The sequence below is a fragment of the Conger conger genome, chromosome 17 (genome assembly GCF_963514075.1).
Source record: "Conger conger chromosome 17, fConCon1.1, whole genome shotgun sequence".
Lineage (NCBI taxonomy): Eukaryota > Metazoa > Chordata > Actinopteri > Anguilliformes > Congridae > Conger > Conger conger.
In genome coordinates, this window is record NC_083776.1 from 22,652,114 (window position 1) to 22,674,085 (window position 21,972).

At 44.2% G+C, this 21,972-nt stretch overlaps 1 protein-coding gene across 1 annotated transcript; it reads right to left on the reverse strand.

Moving 5' to 3' along the window:
- Positions 1-5,872: 5,872 nt before the first annotated feature.
- cog3 (component of oligomeric golgi complex 3) lies at positions 5,873-20,478 on the reverse strand. The gene is made up of 23 exons (XM_061226354.1): positions 20,287-20,478; positions 19,107-19,253; positions 18,924-18,985; positions 18,208-18,373; positions 17,693-17,767; positions 17,132-17,224; positions 16,669-16,794; positions 16,123-16,203; positions 15,116-15,159; positions 14,810-14,936; positions 14,092-14,183; positions 13,649-13,788; positions 13,224-13,384; positions 12,876-12,978; positions 12,433-12,551; positions 11,650-11,739; positions 9,846-9,966; positions 9,432-9,520; positions 8,946-9,080; positions 7,960-8,035; positions 7,686-7,813; positions 7,218-7,316; positions 5,873-6,899 (listed from the first exon to the last, which is right to left on the reverse strand). The coding sequence occupies exons 1-23, from the start codon at positions 20,455-20,457 to the stop codon at positions 6,870-6,872; spliced, it is 2,475 nt and encodes an 824-aa protein (XP_061082338.1). The 5' UTR covers positions 20,458-20,478; the 3' UTR covers positions 5,873-6,869.
- Positions 20,479-21,972: the final 1,494 nt, after the last annotated feature.

Genomic DNA, 21,972 nt, shown 5'->3' on the forward strand with positions numbered 1-21,972 from the left:
TCTTCACCCACCGCCAGTCTATCAAAATTTTGAATGGAGTAAAACTTTTTTGCCGTTTAGAATGCCGATGCATTCTAGCGGAACATATCTCTGACTATTTCGATCATGAAAAGTAACAGTGATCCTTAACACCTGGAAATATCTCTTGCCCCTCTTTTATACAACTCAAAGCGTGTGCCAGGCTCTGTGATGGACATGTCTCCAGACAGAGAGCAGCTGTTCATCCAAATGAGTCATTTTATTATCTGACTCAGGTGATGAGACAGGCAGAGGAAGAGGAGGAACTCGTCTCACCTTGCTGAGCTTGAACGAAGCACAGAAGAGAGGGCGAATCAGGACACCATTCGAGAGTCTGTGCAGAACAACGTTCAATCCTAATTCAACTCGTACGAGTCCGATATCAAAGTTAATTTAAGACTTAACATTTAACAGTGCACACGGCCAGAGGAGCACCAAGGAAAGACAAAGAAAAGACCGAACCGTGGCAGAAGCTCAGCCAGCATAAACTCTCCACTGAGAACGCGGTCCAGAACATGCCCCACGGCTGGGGCGGGGGCTTGCTGGAATGAACAGCATTGATGTTTAACTCAGCAGTGTATCATCTCATAACCCAACAAGAAAGCACATCAGTGAGGTTTTCTTTGCATATAATGGCAGCTCTGTGCCTGCAGCGTGTGAATTAGTAACTGATAAACATCACACATTCCTTATGCCGCTTGTTTCATAGCACCATGTAAGAAGGCTGGCTTTCAAACAGAAACCCAGCCAAAGTAAATTATCACAGGTACATGTCGTTCAGTCCCGCAACTACTATCCAGCTCAGAATCAAACCGGTTTAGACATCCAAAAATTAAAAAGTCCCAGGAGAATGTTGAAAAAAAAAAAAAAGTTCTTATCATAAGTGACAACCTAAAAATTCAGTTTCAAGTCAAGAGTGGGAGTGCAGTACTCAGGTAGATGGCCATACACCTGGGATGCATTTCAGAGCCCTGGAATTTAATGTGATTCTGCCAGGTTTTAAAAAGAAGCAGGTGTGAGAACTGGGCGCCATTGGGGCTCCAGGTCTCTGGATGGGAGATTTACACATTAACACATTTTCACAGATACAGTATTGTGCAAAAGTTTTAGGCACGGGTGAAAAAATGTTGTAAAGTAAGAATGCTTTCAAAAATAGAAATGTTAATGGTTTATTTTTTATCAAATAACAAAATGCAAAGTGAGTGCACAAAGTCAGGGATTTTGTAGGCATATAGTCAGGTGTGTGATTAACCAATTAGACCAAACAGGAGCTAATGATCATCAATTTAATATGTAGGTTGAAACACAACCATTAACTCAAACAAAAACAGCTGTGTAGGAGGGTTAAAACTGGGTGAGGAACTCTGCTTCCAAGGTGAGGTTGCTGAAGACAGCATAATGTCAGAGGCCATACACCATGGCAAAACTGAGCACAGCAACAAGACAAGGTAGTTATACTGCATCAGCAAGGTCTCTCCCAGGCAGAAATTTAAGGCAGACAAGGGTTTCCAGATGTGCTGTCCAAACTCTGCTGAAGAAGCACAAAGAAACGGGGAACATTGAGGACCGTAGATGCAGTGGTCGGCCAAGGAAACTTAGGGCAGCAGATGAAAGACACATCATGCTTACTTCCCTTCGCAATCAGAAGATGTCCAGCAGTGCCATCAGCTCACAATTGGCAGAAACCAGAGGGTACACCCATCTACTGTGCAGAGAGGTCTGGTCAGAAGTGGTCTTCATGGAAGAATTGTGGCCTAAAAGCCATACCTCCGACGTGGAAACAAGGCCAAGCGACTGAACTATGCACGAAAGCACAGGAACTGGGCTGCAGAAAATTGAAATATTTGGCTGTAGCAGAAGGCAGTTTGTTCACCGAAGGGCTGGAAAATGTTACAAGACTGAGTGTCTGCTGACAACAGTGAAGCATGGTGGAGGTTCCTTGCAAGTTTGGGGCTGGATTTCTGCAAATGGAGTTGGGGATTTGTTCAGAATGAATGGTCTCAGTACAGGCAGATACTTATCCATCAGGCAATACCATCAGGGAGGCATCTGATTGGCCCCTAATTTATTCTGCCTCAATCAGGACAATGACCCCAGACATACAGTCAATGTCATTAAGAACTATCTTCAGAGGAAAAGAAGAGTCCTGGAAGTGATGGTATGGCCTCCACAGAGACCTGATCTGAACGTCTGTCTGGGATTACATGAAGAGACAAAAGCATTTGAGGCTAAAATCACATCTCTTTAGACAGGCGTTTGTCTAGCCGTTTCTTTTTTGACTGTATTTCCGATTATTTCATGTCCATTTATTTGTGATTTGTTGGTTTTATTGACTGTTCTTTTATGATTATTGTTATTCTTTATTTTTATCCTGTGACGCACTTTGTGACAGTCTGTGAAAGGTGCTATATAAATAAAATTTACTTAACTTACCATGTCTAAAACAGGGGTCCATTTTATATACTTTTTTACCACCTTAAAATCAACACCCAATTCTTATCAAAGAAACCAGGCGAAGGGAGTCAACCGAGTAATTATCTGCTGTAATTGATTAAGTGCCGAGTAACAACATAAACCAGCAGAGCCTGTGCCTCTCCCGGATCAGAGCAGCAGAAGTCCAGGTCTGAGGGCTACAGTGTCAGCAGGTATTAGCTCCAACCATGCACTACACCACCTGAGTGGGTATCTGACAGCACATGCACATTTCTTAAAACTTTTACACCGTCACTTTGTACAATTCATTTGAACACTGTTGTCTGTGCATTTATTTTTAATGTGTGCAACTAATCACAATTCCTGAGAGTTAATGGTGGCTTTGGACATGCAGGAAGAAGAATCGCAGAATGCAAGCCATTCAGGATGTGCATATGGGACTCCATTAAGCTGATGCAATGCATGGTGGGATCTTTCAGCAAGGTCTGGTACTGTGGGGCGGGGGGGGGGGGGTTGGGGGGTGGGGGGCAGACTCCAGTCTACCCCTGAAGCCACGGAGATCTGTGCTGAATAAAAGCTTGGAATCACACAATTACATCATATTCTACAACAAATACATACTTATCATTGCATTAGAACAGAACAGAAATAACCGGAAAATAAGACATGAAAGGCTTTATTTAATACCCATCTGAATCGGAATAGATAAATAGCTTACTGTTATATACACTGTTATACATAGGATTCTTTTAAGAAAACGTTGTTATATTTCAAATTTTATATAAATCGTGTTGTAAGATTTGATATTGTTAATTGGAAGAATACAATTATTGGAAGAATAAAATTAATTTACACTTCAGTTTCATTAATCAGGCTGTGTTCTTCAGATTGAGACCCACTGGATAATTCTGTACAGTGCAAAACAAATACTAAAAAAGACAAGGGGAAAAAAGAAAAAAGAAATTTAAAATCACCATCTTGGCCTGATTATGGAACGGAGGGGCTCAAATCAACCCAAATACAAAACAATTATATACAGCAAATAGAAATTCGGAGCTATTGACATCAAGTCTACAATCAACAATTAACATGGAGAAAAACTGTCAGTATTGGGGACGAGACACTGGGGCCCCGCGAACCACTCGGTCGGTAGCACGGCATGCGATTAGTGACTTTAGTCTTTGAGATCGGCTATCAGGCATAGCATTTTGCTGAGGCTAGCACTTCCAACAAGTCACTGGTTTGACACTGCGCCACCTCCACCCAATATGGTGGTTCACCAGGCCCCTGCTCTCTCACACCAAACAACACGATCTTTCAAGTGGAGAGGAGATGTTTCCACTAAAGGCTCCATGTTCAGCTGTCAGGTTGGGGGTTGGGTGGGACGGTTGTCCAGGGAGGAGCAGAGAAACTGGCACAATGGTGGTGAGATGCACAGAGTAGAGGGGGGATCCTAAACCAGGCTTTCAGCAGGGGAGACGTGGGACGACATCGGGCTACATGTAGGCCGTTCTGGGAGATGTGGCAACAACGTGAGCTCATAGGCAGGGGTACTGGTGAACAATGGGAACAGCCTCATGCCCAAACCAAGGACCCTGTTTCACACAGCAGGAATACAGTGTTAGATGGACGACCACACAGAGTAAATCCTGGTCCAAAATCGGGAACATGGACTGAAGTAAAAAGAGCAGGATTTACTCAGCGCAGTTATCCAGCAAATTCTGCAATCCAGCTTTGTGAAATACCCCTGTGGTCTGATGCCCAAGCACTCATGAGGAATTTCACTAGACTTCCACACAGTATATGTTTAACAAACTTCAGAACAACATCTATCAAAATGTAGAGCAATATGGACAACATGCTTCAACCCAGAACACCTCTTCCTTCTGGAGACCCCATCCTGTAACCCTGAAAACCTTGCATATATCTATTTTATTTCACCCGGTGTGCTATGAACTATCACCATTTTTGATCATGCAGCCATTATGAGGGGATAATATTCCATTCCAATTAGAAAATTCCAGAAAATACTGGCACTGCTATACACTGATGTTATACATTGCAGAATTTCAAAGTTAGGATAATCAATGGCAGCCATACCCCACTGTACCTATATATTAACAAAATCCAGAGATTATGTTCTTATTCATATATTAAATGTTAAGTTGATCAATTTGCATAGGTTAAGGGAACACAATGACCAATAGAGTTTGAAGGTCAACACAAGGTCAAAGAGCAGAGACAGAGCACTAGTGTTTCCTCTTTAGCACATCATCTTGCATAACCTGAGACACAACCCGTCAGAGCTGCCCGCCGGCACACACACCCCCTGCACTGTGGGTTTAGGGCCACAGCCAGCCCCGGGCCACACAATTCACACCGTCATTTACGGGCGGCTGCGATTTATGTTGTTTGGGGCCACAGCATTCTTGTTTAGGGCAACCAAACCACCATAGGGCTGGCCCCGCTGCCACAGAACCCAGACAGCAGAAGGAAGCGGAGAGAACGGCGGCCACAAGAGACAAGCAGCCACACCTAGCCCAGCTGACACTAAATGTTCTCATAATGGTACTGGAATGTTTTGTCAATGTTATAACATTGCCACGACATGGCTGCAACATTGTGAGCATGGTTTTGCATTAGCTGGGACAGTACTGGCACAAATTATGTAAAACTTTACGAGTGCCTATTTTCTTATCTTGTTTCCCTTCTAGGAGACCGTTATTGACCATGTAATGATATTATGAGACTAGTAACAGAAGCACAAGCCAAAAAAGAAAGTTAACATGAATATTATCATCTAACGCCAAATTTTTTTTTTTTTTTAATTAACATTGGACCGAAATGCATTAGATTGTCAGAGATGTTAATATGAACTAAAACATGAAGGAAGATGTCATGATTATTCCAAACAAATTCTAATTATTATTTTTTAAAATATTATTTATTTTATGCTGACATTACATTGATTACACATTACATTTATTATGACAAATTACTGCTAAATATTGTATTAATCTGTCCATAATTTGTGCCAGTACAGTATGTGTGACCGACCCTCATTCTGACAGGGAAGAGAGCAGCTGGGAATGGTGAAGGAAGAGCCGCTCTTTTCTGATGCCACGATGGGATCTCACAGAGCACTACATCAAATCCCACCACCATCGCATTCATGCTGCTTTCACACCCATAACTCAGGCACAGCTTTGGTGGAGAAAGCATAACATTACAAGACCCGTGTTTTACTGGCTTAAATTTCACATCACACAACTGATGCCATTTAGATTCGAATGCCATGACGTAATCTACCAATTTGTACACCTATGTCTGAGGGGGGGGGGGGGGGGGGGGGGGGGGGGACAAACAAAAAAAAGACAGCAGACTAACAAATAAAAAGAAAATACAGCAGAAAGGGGGGACAAAATACAAACATGGGGGAAATACAGCAAGATAAGCACTTTTTTCTTAATAAAGAAAGCCAGGCATCAAAAGAGCACCGAAGGTACTTTACAAAGGAATCCTGTATGCAAGGAGGGTGAAGCTCCTGTCCTGTAGGGCTGCAGTGCCAGCAGGTTTGCGTGGCTTCTTTTCAGCCAATCAGGCCTTGAGAAAAAGGTGTGCGGACCCTTTTGCCAATCAGTGACTTGCATGAATCCCTGATGCTAAAACGCACAGAAAGCCAGCGGACACAGCGCCCCCCGCAGGACTGGAGGTTAAAGCCTGTGTTCTCCCCTGCAGAGCACACTGCATCTAGCTACATTCACACAGGCAATTATTTCAACAAAAATGAGGCTAAACTGTTTATGAAACTCAAGATTCAGAAAACAGACTCATCTGCGTTTTATCATATGACCTCTAACGTTGTCCAAAACCCCCTCACCAGAACAGAAACCGTACCCATTCTTACCATTAGCATTAGACCTCCAATAAGGTGCTGAGGCTGATTGAGTGACATCCCGGACACCGATTCACATATATTTGCCTGGTTAAATCCCCCACTCACCCAGAACACACACACGTTCCTGTGATGTGGACACCCACAGCAGCTACACGGATCACCCTTCACTACACCAGAAACCCAAGAGTCCCCTGCATTTCAGTAACAAGGAATTTAGAGTTTTTCCAGGCGGACATCCGCGGAGTCCGACCTGCGGATCTGTGCCGGGAACACACAGGGCAGCCGGGCAAGTCAGTGCAAAGCAGTCTTTGGTAGTGCGACTCCACACCGACCAGCGATGTTCTCACCGTTCCACCTCTATCCTAGGATCACTACAGCCCCGGAGCCAAAGGCCAGACACGGCCCCTCCCCCACACCGTCGGTCGCAGCAGTTCATAGGACGCCGATGCGCCCCGTCCCCAGGTTTGGCTGTAGTCCCGCCCCTGTCGAGGGAGCCCCGCCTCCTGCCCTTATTTGGGAGCTACTTATTCACAGACAGCAGCAGGTTTACCTGGGGGGGGGGGCAGAGTATGACAGTAATGCAGTAGCAGCAGCAACAGGTCACCTGACCTGAGGAGTTGCCAGTCACACCCATGACAAGTCCACACACATTGTGTGATTTTCTACAACGCTCCAATTTCTTAACAGCTGCTTAGACTCTTAGATATATAAGGTTTTTGCAATAATGGTAATGGTTAGTGATTAATCACATTCTGAGGAGCAACAAGCTAACTTCGGTATGAGGTCACCTCTTCTTTAGAGGGATAGGTATGTGTGTGAAGGTTACCGTCTCTTTAGAGGGACAGGTGTAGATTGAGGCTGAATGTACCTGCTCCATAGAGGGACAGGCGATGATCTGCAGGTCCTCTCCACTGAACTCCTCCTGCAGCAGGGCATGTAGCCTCTGGAACACCTGCTGGATGTTGTTCTGTACAGACAAATAAACCCCCAAAAACTCACTCGGGAACCCATTTAACAACACTCACCTCACCTTTCCTCCACAATCTCATCTGCTGCTTGGTTTCGCCTGATAATGGGTTAAAATAGGCTTGAGGTGCAGAGCCAAAAGCAGGAGAAACCATGGAAGAAAAAGGCTAGCACAGTTGATGTAATGCTCCAAAACAAAATAACAATAGGGTTTACATTTCAGCCATACCAAGACTTCATCAGAATGATTTAGGAGCATGTATGTGTGTGCGAGTCCTTTTCTTTTATCAAAGTGACTGAATCTTGTGCCACTGCTGGAGGGTCCAGCATAGAAAACTACATTTCCCTACAGCGGCAGGGTGGCACTCACCCGCACGGGCTTGAAGAGGATGAACTCTGTGTCCCTATTGGCCAGGTACAGGGACAGCCTCTGCATGGTGCCAGGCAGCTTGGTCTTCATCACGCGGTATGTGGCCATCACCACGTCGTTGATCTTGGCTGCAGGGGAAACCAGTGGGAACAGTGACTCGGACAGAAAAGGGACTACCCACAGTCCTCCCTGTGCGTGCTTGTGTGCGCGCACACGCGCGTGTGTGTGTGTGCGCGTGTGCGTGTGCGCGTGTGTGTGTGTGCGCGTTTCTGACCAGGCTGTGCCCATGGCTGCTTGGAGAGGTCATATGTGGGGCCTCCTTGGATGGCCATGGTCTTCAGTGCAGACACCTGGAACAGAGAGAACATGATCCCAGCGTCACTAACAAATATCGTTACAGCATCCCAAACAGAGAGAAAACACCAGCAGCTCAATAACGAATAGGGTTACAGCACTCCAACAAAGTGAAAACACCAGCAGCTCAATAAGCCAATAGCAGCCCACAGTTCTCTCCATCATGGTTTTTCTAATCACTCCCTGTACTGCTGCCTCTCAGATCCCTCCAACCAGAGAAACAACAACATTCAAAAATATGCACTTGCCTCTGTGTGCCAAGAGGCCAACGTTTGCCTTTCTCAAACCAATATAAATCAAAAAGAAGCTGACAAGCCAGGAAACAATGTCCAGAATTACCACTACCTCCCCCACCGGGTCTACTTCCTCTGTGAATTGAATTAGAAACCTCTCCTGTCCTTTTGAGTTTAAAGGAAGAGGACACAAAAGCACTGTCCGTCCAAAAGTGCGCGTTTCATCACCCACTGACTATCCATGGGCTATGAAAACCATTTTAGAACTGCGGAAGCCACGTTTACAGGCACTGCCATGTTGTACAGTTTGGACCCAGAGACTGTGCAGTAGGGGTGCTGAATGCAGCTCTCCCACTTAGCGTGTGAGACTGCAGTGATGTAAACTGTCCCTGATTCATCCCCAAAGTATTACTGTATTGTCCTAATAACAGAGAAACTTTAAAATCGTGGGGTAAGGGTAGATATTAGATGAAGAAAAACACAGATTGAGACAACATTTTCCAGTGGGGAAAAATGATATGACTTTGTATTTTTACCGCATTGTTACCATTGATTTTACATTGAAAGGGGAGCTTATACTGGTGCTAGTGATCAGACTCTTTTTCTGATGCTCACCAGGAAATGAGCATCAGAAAAAGGCCGGTTTCGGCCTGTTTAAGCGCTGGGCTCGAACCTTGGTCAGGAACTCCTCCAGGGTCCCTATGAACAGGAGGCTCTGCTGCTGGATGAACTGCTCGCAACTGGACTTCAGGTGACGGTCCACATCCTTCTTAGAGTCGATGTAGTGCTCCTTGATCTCCGGCGTTCCCTGGGGGCCAACGAAAAGCCAGGAATTCTGACAAAACGTATACTGCAAAATACCCATAACAACACCCTAATACCCAACCGCTTCTCCCTCTGAGAGGGAAGATCTCACTGGATCATTCAAGGAGATCGAATTGCAGAATATTAAGGTGAGGTGTACTTCAAAAACCGATGAAAACATAAGTCTCGTTTTTCGAGCAGGTTTAATTCAAAACACGCAACACGCAAAAAGATTCCATTCAGCACATTCTTTCTCCAAATCATTTTACCGAACACTTGTAAACACAACTGCAACCATCTGATTATGTCCCTAAAGTAGACAGTGTGTGGCAATGTTCTTTAAAGAAAATCTCACCTCCAGGAGGAACTCAAGGATGGCGTTGTGACTGTTGAGCCTGAAGAAACTTGGAACCTTCTTGGGGTTCAGGATTTTGAACGCAGCGTCTACAAATAAATCAACTTTTTCACTCAACATATCACAGCAACGAAGGTGCCCCCCAAGTGTTCAATAGCAGGAACTGCACTACCATTCATTCAGAGGGACTGCAAATCTCTGGAGATTAGCATCCTTTAAGCGGGCCTCATACCAAAACGCATGAACCTTTCCACTTGCATTCCAGAAACGGAGGCAATAAAAGCAGTATTAAATACATGGATGGTAGCTTTGTTTACTTTCATTTCATGGAGTGTTTTACCGTGTGCTACGTGCTGCCGTTTTACATCAGGTTGTGTAAGGTAGTGTAACGTAAAGGTGAAATGTAAACACCACCTCTGGTTTTCTTCAGGTCCAGAGAGATCTCCTTGATGGCGAAGTCCGTGTGGAAGGGAGCGATCTGCTCCCGCATGATCAGCAGGTGCTTGATCAGAAACAGCTGCCCGTCGATCTGAGTCTGCGCACAAGACAAACGTTCAGCCACCGCCGTGCGTGCAGAAAGGGCAGCAAACCCAGAGTTATTCTGACTGACCCAGGCGGTCAGTCAGTCAGTGTGTCTATAGACAAGGCGGAAAAAACACTGCAGTCAGTCAGTCAATCAGTGCGTCTGCACAACAGACTGCAGCCTCTTTATATCTCAACACGGACAACAGAAAATGACTCGCTGTCTGCACACATATATAATCATCCTCAGTCACTGGCAGCTCACAGTTCAGACATATCCAGTCTACTGGACTCTGTAGCTCATCAAATTGAGAGGATAATGCTAAATTAACCCTTTGAAGAGTAGATTTTTCTGGAATGTTAGGGATATGTTCCATAACTCCATTGCATCAAAACCAGAACTCATGACTCTGTTCGGCCATGTTTTTGAAGGAGAACTCTTTTTTCCCCAAACAAAGTGACAATCCTTGAAAAATCCAAGTAAATAAAACAGCAATAATCAGAAATAATCATGCTTCAGTGTTTTCTTGAAAGCTTCCAACACTGATTGTTACATCAGGTTAAATTCCATGGCACCACTTCATTTCTCAGTTAAATAAAACCATTAAAAGTCCAAGTCCTTCAACACTCTGCAAAGCCCCCACCAAGGTGTTGTATGGCAGCCATTTTGTACGAGAGCACCGTCAGAACATCTGCCCCCAACTGGTCATACCAGGACCCTGGTGTTCCTGCCAGCTCCCCAACGAGAATACATATACATAAGCAGGCAGGCAGGAAGGCAGGCAGGCAGCTTCAGCCATCAGAGGGCAGAGCTATGGCTGCTGGTGCACACTCAGAGCTCCATATGGAGACCCACCCTGATCCAGCTCACATCTGGACAGAGTTCCCTCCCAATCCCCTCCACCCGGGAGACACACAGACCCTGCTCTCATCCATAGCTGCTTATTCACAGTTACACACTCTGTCTGGGAATCTGCAGGAACAGTGCTATCCTGCAAGCCCGACTTTCGATATACTGCAATACACACTCAGGGACCACTTGATTACTCATGTATTAGACTTCTCTTCTCCTGCTGTGTTCAGATGCTCTTCTGCATACCACTGTTGTAATGTGTGGTTATTTTAACTACTGTCGCCTTTCTGTCAGCTTTGACCAGTCGGGCCATTCTCCTCTGACATCTCACAATGTTTTCACCCACAGAATAGCCACTCATTTACTTTTTTGTACCATTCTCTGTAAACTCGAGAGATTGTCGTGGATGAAAATGCCAAAAGATCAGCGGTCTCCGAGGTACTCAAACCAACCCGTCTGGCACCAACAAACATTCAAGTCAAACAGAGCAATGGATATAAAAACTCTTTCATATCTCTTATAATTTTGCAAAATCTCAAAAATGCTTACACAGCAAATTAATTCAAGTCCTATTATATATATTATCTGTTGTATTTGTGTAGTGTCTTCATATATCTACATAGTATCCCTTATTCTGTTATGCAATTTAGTCACTGTTGTGCATGCATCATTGTTGTTGTATAATGGTTTGCTGTTCTTTTACTATTATTGCAAGACAAGTTTCCTTAGTAAAGTACTAAACAGAACTGAACAGAACAGAGAGATTGTTTTCCTGATGAACAGACCCTGCGGGAACAGAGGACACCTCAGGTCCAGGTGTGGCCAAGCGCACAGCTGACTAACCTTGTTCTTCATGATGACATCACTGGCTTTCAGTAAGGACTGGATGCAGGCAGACAGAGCCTCCTGCGAGAGGCCCTGAAACACCGCCCTCTGGTGGTAGAGGAGGAGAATTACATTAACACTCACCAGCACAGAGGTTATGACTCAGGGAGAGCAGCTGCAGAATGGAACAAATGAGTCCTGTCTTCTGGAATGAGCGATGAGTGAACCCAACGTCACATTAAACCACCTCCCTCAACCCTATATGGACAGATCACTCTGTTCACCGAGAACTCGACAGCGAATCACATCACAAATGATGTGTGGCAAACCGCAGACAGCTTCCAACGCAGATGTTACTTCAAAGCAGATGTTTTATCGGGGGACGAAATTAGTGATGGAGCCTTCGTTTAAATCTATACAGGGATTGTAGATGACAACAGCAAGAGACAATGCTGATTTTTCATTAGAATAAATACAGTAAAAATGAGACCACAGGCTCACAGTGTTGTGAAAAAGTGTTAGCCCCTAATACTTAACTGATTGCACCACATTAATTAGCAACCAAATGCTTCCTATTATTTGATATCAGTCTTTCACATCGCTGAGGAGGAATTCAGTCTTCTTTGCAGAAATGTGTTTTTTGTGTACTCAGGTTCCCTTTGTATAATATTACATTTAGTAAAAATGCAATAATAGAGGAAATCAGGAAGGCCTGGCACTGGAAAGGCCGTTTCTGTGTGAAGTGCTGAGAGACTCTGTCTGTACGCAGAGTGACCTGGCGGCGCACAGGGCAGTGCTCACGTCGATGCAGCGGTACAGCTTGGACAGACACACCAGCGTGCGGCGGACCGTGGGGTACCACATCCCGTGCAGGTCCGCGGGGGAGATAGAGGCCAGGGGCCGTGATGCCTCCGTACCGCCTGTGTGTGCGAGACCAGAGGAACAACTGTCACGTGTGTGTGTGTGTGTGTGTGTGTGTGTGCATGTGAGTACGTGTGAGACCAGAGGAACAACAGTCACATGTGTATGTGTGTGTGTGTGTGTGTGTGTGTGTGTGTGCGTGTGTGTGCGTGTGAGACTAGAGGAACAACTGTCACATAAGTGTGTGAGTGTGTGTGTGTGTGACCAAATAGCAGAGGAACAAACGTCACATAAGAGTGTGTGTATGTGTGTGTGTGTGTGTGTGTGTACGTGCGTGTTGTTCATGCCCGGCACTGACGCTGACGTGCTTGGCCGAGCCCTACCAGAGCTCTTCTTGGCGTTGGGCTCCTCCAGCTGCACCTCAGAGAAGGAGGTGTCCGGAGACGCCATCTTCATCTGCTCCTCCTTCAGACTCTGCGCGATTTTCTGCACACACAACACAGGGCTCCTGTCTGCCAGATCTTCAATAACACTACTGGGCAAGCCTCGTCAGAGAGAGCATCCGACAGACAGCCGGACACACACACCAGTGCTCTCTCACACATACACACATGCTCTCTCACACACACATATACATGCACGTGGGTCCTGCGTCCACACGAACACTGCCAGGACCTTCGGCAAGCGGACACACATATACACGCACACACAAGCGGGAGAGAGGAACACACCTCCATCATCTCCAGTTTCTCGGGGTAGGCCAGGTCCCCGGGCGCGGGGTTGTAGCCGATGATGTCGGTCTGGATGTAGATGTGAGTCCTGTACACCAGCCGCTCCTGCACATCCTCCAACATCTGCTTTACCACGGCGTCGAAGGCTCCCAGTTGCCCAGCTGTGCACACACACACACACACAGACATGTAGCATCAGTCCAGGCTATGAACACACATACATGTAGTATCAATCAGGCTATGAACACACACACACACTCAGTATGCCAGACTAGGAACACAGCCACATGCAGCCTCAACCTGCCACACCACACACACACACACACACACACACACACACACACACAGCCTCAACCCTCACTTTAAAAGAACAGAACCAGCACACGATGCACGCACGCACACAGAGGTGTGGGGGAGGGCAGTACCGTTGTTGTGCACGTGGTCCTCCAGCATCTCGTTCTTCAGGATGCCGCACAGCTCCGACAGCGTCTCCAGGTGGATGACGTGGATGATGAGGGGGCGGAGCACGTCGTACAGAGAGAGACACAGCTTCTCCAGGAGCTCGCTGTCAGGGACCAACACAGAGATCACACCACAGCGCCCCCTACTGTCCACAACATGGCAGCTCACACCACAGCACCCGCTACTGTCCAGTTTGGGTAAATGTACTTGGATTTATAAGTAAACATATATAATAAACATTTGTGACCGCCAGCCAAATCCACCAAAATAATTAAGGATAAACATTTTAAAGTTTTCCCTAGGAAAATTTAGAAGACACTTTTGCTGGGTGCTTTGGACAAACTGTCCATATGGTTCCTCATTAAATATAAATACAGACTTCCCAATAAGATAAGGCAGTACTCACTCTAGCCTAGGTGTGGGTTTGGAGAAGAACTCATTGAAGAGCTGATGTTCATCCTGACACACATGAACCATGAATGCACAGCCACTGCGAACCTGTGGTGAGAAACCCACACACGCGCACGCACACGCACACGCACACACATGAACACTCAGTAAAACGGTGTAGACACAGTGATCATAACAGATCATTGATACAAGGCACCTGTTGTGAACGTCTCACAATATATTTCCGCTTTAATGCCTTTTGCACCTCAACCAGTTCCTTGTCCTTATAGATTAAAATGTATGAATATGGGCTACTGAGGCCAGTTACTGCGCAGGCGACAGTACAGAATGTATACATTCAGCCCTGACTGTTCACTGAACTACATTTACCAGCATTCTCTACCATGACTAAATTTCACGACACCACTCTGCAGGGCTATTCCCAGTCAAGAGTCACTTTCACCTAATACTTGCGTCTTCACCTTGATGTTGTAGTTCTTTTAACTAGTTCTTTATAATGCCTCTAGCTTAAGACTTAGCCTGTGTGAACTTGACTTGTTGTTCTGGCTTATGGAGAAGACACTCTAACACTACTTTATCAGAATTGTGCTTTATCTGACCTGTTTAAGCATTTGTTCCAATGACCTTCTGTATGTACTGATTGTATGTCGCTTTGGATAAATCAAATGTAATATAATGTAATATTACAGGCTATGGCCCCTGTAGGCTCTCACCAGGGCGCAGTGGTCCTTGTGGCTGTGGCTAGTCAGGTCTGTGATGGTGCTGCTGATGCTGGGACTCAGGAGCTGCTCTCTCTGGTCCAGGTAGCACTGGTGAATTTCCCCCAGCAGCTGCTGGTACCTGCAGGAGACAGCACACACACTCAGAAAACAGCAAATACACTCAGGAATGAGGAGTGTGGGATGGGTCTTACCAACCCTCAGGAACAATATGCGCACACACACACACACGCCCTGTGAGCATGAGCAAGTATACATTGTACAGAGCACTTCGAAAATGGCAGTAAAGCTGGTACTTACTCCGGTATTTTCTCTGACCTCTGTTCAATCTGTTCTATCAGCGTCTGGAAAATGTACAAGCAGTTCTCAGAAGGACAGCAGAAACTATTGGTGATAACCTTTTCCGCTTAAAAATGACAACTATGAGAATGTGGTAAACATTTAGAATCTTCATGAACATTTAAAAGGTGTCCAAAAATGAACAAAATTCTCTCAAAAAAACAAATACTTCACTTTTTCCCCAGCAGGCTGGTTAATTCCTACTTCCTGCTCTGTGTCGTGTGCGAAAACTTTTTAAACATCTCCAACATCTACAGCTAAACTGGACTCGTATGTCTGTTCAGTCACCTACTGCCAAAGGCACATTACTCACCTTACTAAAAACAACAATTACACAACACAACACAACCCAACCCAACCCTCTGGTGTTTACATTGGTAGTGCCCTGACTACTTTGGGGGGAAGAAAAGAGAGATATAAAAAATAAAATAAATAAAAATGTTTAGTACTTAAACCTGACCCACACCTACACCTCAAACGTCAGCCTTAAACACTAACTGCAGACATTCCCCACTACTGAAACACACACACAGCAGATACACAGTAGGGTGTTCCCAACCATTTTCTTGATGAATAACTTTGAGCTTGTTCTGCTCCTCACGTTTGAAGAGGCAAACCCACATTAGTGACTCACCACTGCAAACACACGCGATTGTGTGTTAGTGAGGTGGAATGTACATGCTGATATGGTTGATATTTATGCTTCTTAAGCTTTTTATTGATGCAGAGTAGGCTGACTGAGCTCACACATGCTCATTTACAGCAATGTCCGGTTAATGTCAACCCAAGAAGCTGATTAGTAGAAGATGTCGGACTGTGGGAAGAAACCCACGCAGGCACCAGTAGAACATGCAAACTCTGCACAGAAAGGCGACAGTGCCACCTGCACCACCATGCCACCCGTTTTGCACAGAGGACTGCACTAAATAGACAGTGGTGTGTTTGTGCAGAAGCCCTGTGTCACTCACCCTGACTTTCGGAGCTGCGGCTCTGAATTTGACGTAGTAGAGCGTAAAGGCATTGTCTGTACTCGCCGCACCCAACGGGTCCTAGGGGGAAATGATTCCAAATTAATGAAATAAAAATACATAAGCAAAACACTCGTCATGAACTGCAACTGACAAATAACCACCAAGCAAACAGGGCATGGCCATCATGATCAATGCACCAATCAATGAAAATGATATAGTTAACAGAAATCAATCTATCAATCATTGTACATCAACTATAATCAAATCATTTTTTCAAATATATTTAAAGTGATAGGACAATGGCAATGTTACATATTTTATTATTTATGATAACCAATAGCCAGATTTATAATTCTGATTACCTTTTTGGGAAAATTATACCATAAAATCAGGTTATATCCAATAATGTCGTAACGGGTCATTATTACATCAGAAATGTAATGCTTTAAATTGTATCTTACTGTATGAAATTTCTGGCATTACCAGATAAAATGAATGCTTTTTTCCCTGTATGTTAAATAAGCACACTGGTAATCTACACACCCGTTTGGTCAGCTGGCTGGTGAGGTTGTACAGCGTGTTCACAGTAAACGTCTTCATTAGGTGCATGGCTTTGGAGAGACATTGTTTAAACTTGGCCAGATAAACTGGGTAGTCCTTGAAGTTTGGCTGGGAGAAAAAAATTATGACAAATAAATGAACATAAACATTCATGCTAGAGCCTCAAGACAAATAAATTTTATTATTAATTTTGGTGGTCAAAAGAAAATTAAATCGAGTGTTTTTGTTGAAATGCAATTATATGGTGGTCTTATATACAGTTTGTCTTACACACTGCAGATTACTTCATAATGCAGATTGTGATGAACATACATTCAAAACCCTAAACTATTACAATATACTGGTACAAGAACATTCAGTATTTCCAACTTTAAAGGGGCAAATTAAGTACTTGATGACTGAGAAATGAGTGACAGCAAACGAATATGCTGAAATCCACACTTACATGTGAAGAGACATATTCTATGCAGTCGTCCAACTTTGACAGCATTGGTATAAAGCCATCACTGTTCACAGACAGGGTGGGCGAGTTCAATTTCTGCACAAATAAGGTAAAGGAGAACAATCAGATATATTCAGCAATAAAAGCAGATTAAGTCATTTTAATCAATACATTCCAAGCACTATTATCCTGCTAAATGCCATTAATGTAATGTAGTATAAAAGCCAATTAATGTGTGAGGTCTCCAGCAGTGTTTGCCTGACCAGGTACTGAAACCATGGTAACGCCAATGAATGCTTTTCTAATCCACCATTGACGGTAAATGGCAGATTGGCCACAATAGTTCCTGGTAAAGCTATTTGTAAAACTAAACAATGGTTTAGTGGAATGAAACTTGTATACAAAGACCAAGATGCATTTAGAAAAAACTTGGACTGAAGTACAAAACTCTAATACTCATTTGAAGTCAATTAACACGTAAAATAAGTAAAAAATAAACAATGAAAACATTTTTTTCATATTATTACAAAATATCATTTATTTTTAATTTTAAAAAAAACTCACTGTGTTTATGTTCTCCAGCTCATTGAAATATGACAGCTTCTGCTGTATGCTCTCAGCCAAGTCCACCAGCTCCGACTGCCAAAGACAAACCCGTTATGTCTGTACTTGATAAACCCTTCCCCGCTCAGAGTAAGAAAAGCTATCCCCTAGGGGCTGAATGGAACAAATCTAAAACTTTAATAAAAATGAAAAAGTAAACACCCTTAAGTCTTATGTAACAACTAACACCAAAACTGCAAAAGTTATAATGAAAAGAAATTCCATCTCCCAGTGGTTAGTCCATCCCATTTAAATATTGCACGTAGATGGTCTTCCCCTAATACACGTACAATACAAAGATACTATCCCCCAAAAGCTTTAAGAGCTCAGTTGAAGAGATGTGGCATTAGTGTTCTACAGAGAGGTTAATGCAGCAGCTGTAAGTGTTCTACAGAGAAGCAAATGCTCCAGCCCTTTAAATAGCTGTTGAAATAACACAGAATAACCAGGGCCAGCGGACTTGAGTGGAAAGCTACCTGTTCTTTCAGCAGCTGTTCACAGGCTTCGTGCAGGGTCCCTGTTTTTGTGGACACAAACAGGTACTGTTTCTGCAGGGAGCCCAGCTGCTCCAGAGCCTGGTTCACGTCGTTCAGGATGGCATCACACTGGTCCTGGTACCCACTCAGATGCTCCCTGGTCTTCCTGCAGGACGCACACATAAGCAGGCTTCAGAAACAACCACATGCCAAATGATCCTGACCAGCACCACGGCACTGCTTCTGCTTGAGCAGAGGGATCCTGTGATCCTGTGATTACTGTGATCAAATCCTCGAGTGAACCAGCATTGGTGTACATAGCCAATCAGCTCATTTAGCCAGGGGTAATTGCTGGAAAGAAATCCACACACAGGCCCCCCAGGACCAGAATTGCCCACCTAATACACCTAATATCCTTGAAGGTATATTACCTCCAGCACTTGAAAATCACAGCTCTGCCCAAACAGCTCCAGGGCCCACTGTGCTTCAAGCGAATGAGTGACGTTCCATTCAAGTTTTCCTATATGAGTTACTAATTTACAGACATGTCAGAGAAACTCTGGAGAAACTCATGCTCCTCCCACTTTTTCCTGATACATATTATGCACAGAAAAAAAAACACCTTTATTCAAGCAGAAGACTGCCCCCCTGAACACACATCTTTGCAGTTAATAAATGACAAAGGAAACAGAACACAATTTTATTTTGGGTCTCACCTGTACTTTTCTCCTTCATCTTGATCCATCTGCGACTGCAATTTGGAAAACCAGGAAAAAAACTGCACAAGGGAGCACAGAAAACGGGATTAGCTTTTAGATTAACTGCAGTATTCTCTACTGTACACCACTTACAGGGTACAAGCTCCAGAGGTAACCGAAAGCCTGCCGTACGGTCCTCACCTGTTGTGCCGTCTCTATTTTGGTGTTCTCCAGACCCAGGGACTGGAAGCCCTTCAGCAGGACGTCCTCTGTGGAGGCAGGAACTGCAGCCGTGAACGAGGAGCTCAGGGACAGCGATGTCAGGCTGCACAGGTCCTCGATGGGCAGCTAGACAGGGCAGAACCATCAACTTTTGGTCAACACATGCAACTGTGCACAGAGTGCTGTTCACTAGTGGAATTAGAAAATGCTGAACAACATATGATTGTAATTTAAGATGCTGCAGAATGTCCCTAATGAAATAAATAAGCCTGATGGAATTGGACTATTGCTATCAGAATTTTTATTTATTTATTTATTTTTAACTCCACTGACAGACCCAGGTGCCACAGTGCAAGTGAGACCAATGCCAAAAACACATTAGAACTCTTTCAAAATGACGATAGGGATTGCCTAATCAAAAATGACCAAACAAATAATTTCCATGCGTGCACTGACGGACACTGGCAGCAAAAAATGAAAGAAACTGGATTCCACCTTCTCTAAAGACATTTTACTGTGTTACTCTAACTACACCGGTTTTAAGGAATGACAGGAATCTCAGAGTCATGAAGAAGCTTAGAAGGTGCAAAAACGCGTGAATACACATATGCAGCTAAATGTATCCACTGGGATATATACAGTATATCCAATGTAACCGATAACATCCTGTCAATTAGAGTCGACAATATGCCAGGCACCTAGCTACCGACAAGTCGGTAATACAGAGCTAGATGGAATGCCTAAAATCAGTGTGGTTTATTTAACTTAACAAGCACATTGGCAAGTTATTTAACGTTACGTGACAAACGATAGGGCAGTTGGGGTAAGAACAGGACATGGTTAATTCGGTCACGCTAGACTTCTAGCTAGATTTGTCATTTGCTAAAGCGACTAGTACAGGAACGTTACAGTAACTGACTGGTCAGCTAAGTGGCTAACTTAGCTGTGCAGCTAGCTAGCACACAGCATAGCTTCAATAGCCAACAAGCTCAAATTTAAAATAGTACTGAAAATGTCCATGCTTGTTATTACCTGGCTGTGTATGTGCATCCTTGTCGGCTAGTTAGGTGGCTTCCTAGATAGCCATCCACAAAACAAACTGTGTAGTTCCAAGCTAGCTACTACTGTGCTAGCTAATAGTTCCACAGTTTGTACTCACCTCAGCGGGCACGGGGATACTCTCAGCGGCAGTACGGATATCCAGGATGGAGTCCGACTGCCTTTCTGTCAAAGGTGCAGTAGCATCGGAGCGGTGATCCCACAAAGACAGCTTTTCACGGGTCTCTTTATCGGTCAGATCCAGGAGAGACTGGTCCACAGCCGCCATCATCAACGTCAGCACTGACAACGGATCCTGTTCCGGGAGGCGGAGATTTCTGAAAACAACAGCCAATCCACGGCAAGTCATTTTGTTTCCGCTGTGACACAATATCCGGGTACCTTTTGCCCTAAACAACCCGATCCAGGATCAGTTTACTCGTTTACACGATCAGTTTACAGTTTACAGAAAAAAAGCATTTTCTAATGGTAGAGAATTATGATTTAAAACCATTATGAGGCATGTTTTGTACATTTATTATCTGCTACTGAATCACGGAAGAAACTCGGAAATCAAGACTGGGGCTTGATTTCAGAATCCAAGTACACTTCTGGCTCTGCAGGTGTACATTTGTTTGCAGCTGGGGCTGGTCATTTACTGCTATTTCTTCAGAAGGTCATGAGGTATCTCAAGGCCTACTTCTGTGTGTTCTTTAAGGCCTTGTTTGGCTTGTTTGTTTTGACTTTGCTCCTTCCTTTGTGTATTGGAACCAATCGTTACTTGGAATTTGTGCCCTTGGCAACAAGGTTCTGCACGGCCAAAGCCGTAACATATTCTAAGGCATTCATTTTTACGCATGTTCAAAAATGCCCACAGCAGTTAAATAAAGACCCAAAAAAGGCGTTTCTGTTGAGTTCCCCTCCACCCCCAATCTTAATTGTCTGGAAACAATGTTACTCAGCACTTACATGTGTTGATTCATGCCACTGTCTCTTGCTGTCGTTATAAACAAGAATATTCTCAACCAGATCACAGTGAAGTAAAGGAACAATAAAATGTAAAAAACTTGACAGCAACAAAATTATATATATACAGACAAAACAAAAAAATAATGTGTTTCTGGACCATCATGGCATGGCCCATGACCTCCGTAGGTTTGCACAATGAAGCCTCTGTAGATTGCTTCATTCTCAAATCTCACAGATTATTTGAGTAAGGTTTGAGTTAGGCTAGCATTTTTAATGTTAAACTGATTTTTTTTTAAAGCATTTTTATAGTCCAGTCAAATGTGCAGAGCCACCACATTATACAACCTACAAGTACACAATATTTGTTTTTTGGTTCCTGTTATGTCCATCATCAAATGAAGAGAGATGGTTAATGTTCTTAAGGTTAAGCTGGAGCCCATATCCAGACACCGTGTTACCCTAGGCCAGGGCTACTCAACTCCACATCCCGCAGGCCGCACGGTCTGCAGGCATGTGCTTCAAGCATGCGCTACTCCACTTGATTTCACCAACTGGCTTATTATCTGAATTAAGCAGGTAAAATAATGAGTGAAATCAGCTGGTGTAGCGCACGGTAGGAGCCAATGCTTGAGTTGAGTAGCACTCATCGGCTGAGCTTCTCCTGCAAAATGACTGAAGCAACAGGGCCAGACTGTGTGCCACTAGAGGGCAGTCTTCCTTTGGTTCCAAGAACACATTTTGACCCATTTAAAACCAGGCAAGTAGTGGCTCATGTCGTCTCAGCAGAAGTGATGAGTTGGGGTGATGGGTCTGGTTGTCAAAAGATTTGACCCTTATG

Coding starts and splice junctions, on each gene's coding strand:
- cog3 (XM_061226354.1), bottom strand. CDS start 20,457: ATGATGGCGGCTGTGGACCAGTCTCTCCTGGATCTGACCGATAAAGAG. Junction 14,937..15,115: donor AGGTCAGAGAAAATACCGGA/GTAAGTACCAGC, acceptor TGTCTCCTGCAG/GTACCAGCAGCTGCTGGGGG. Junction 6,900..7,217: donor CCTGTCCCTCTATGGAGCAG/GTACATTCAGCC, acceptor CCCCCCCCCCAG/GTAAACCTGCTGCTGTCTGT.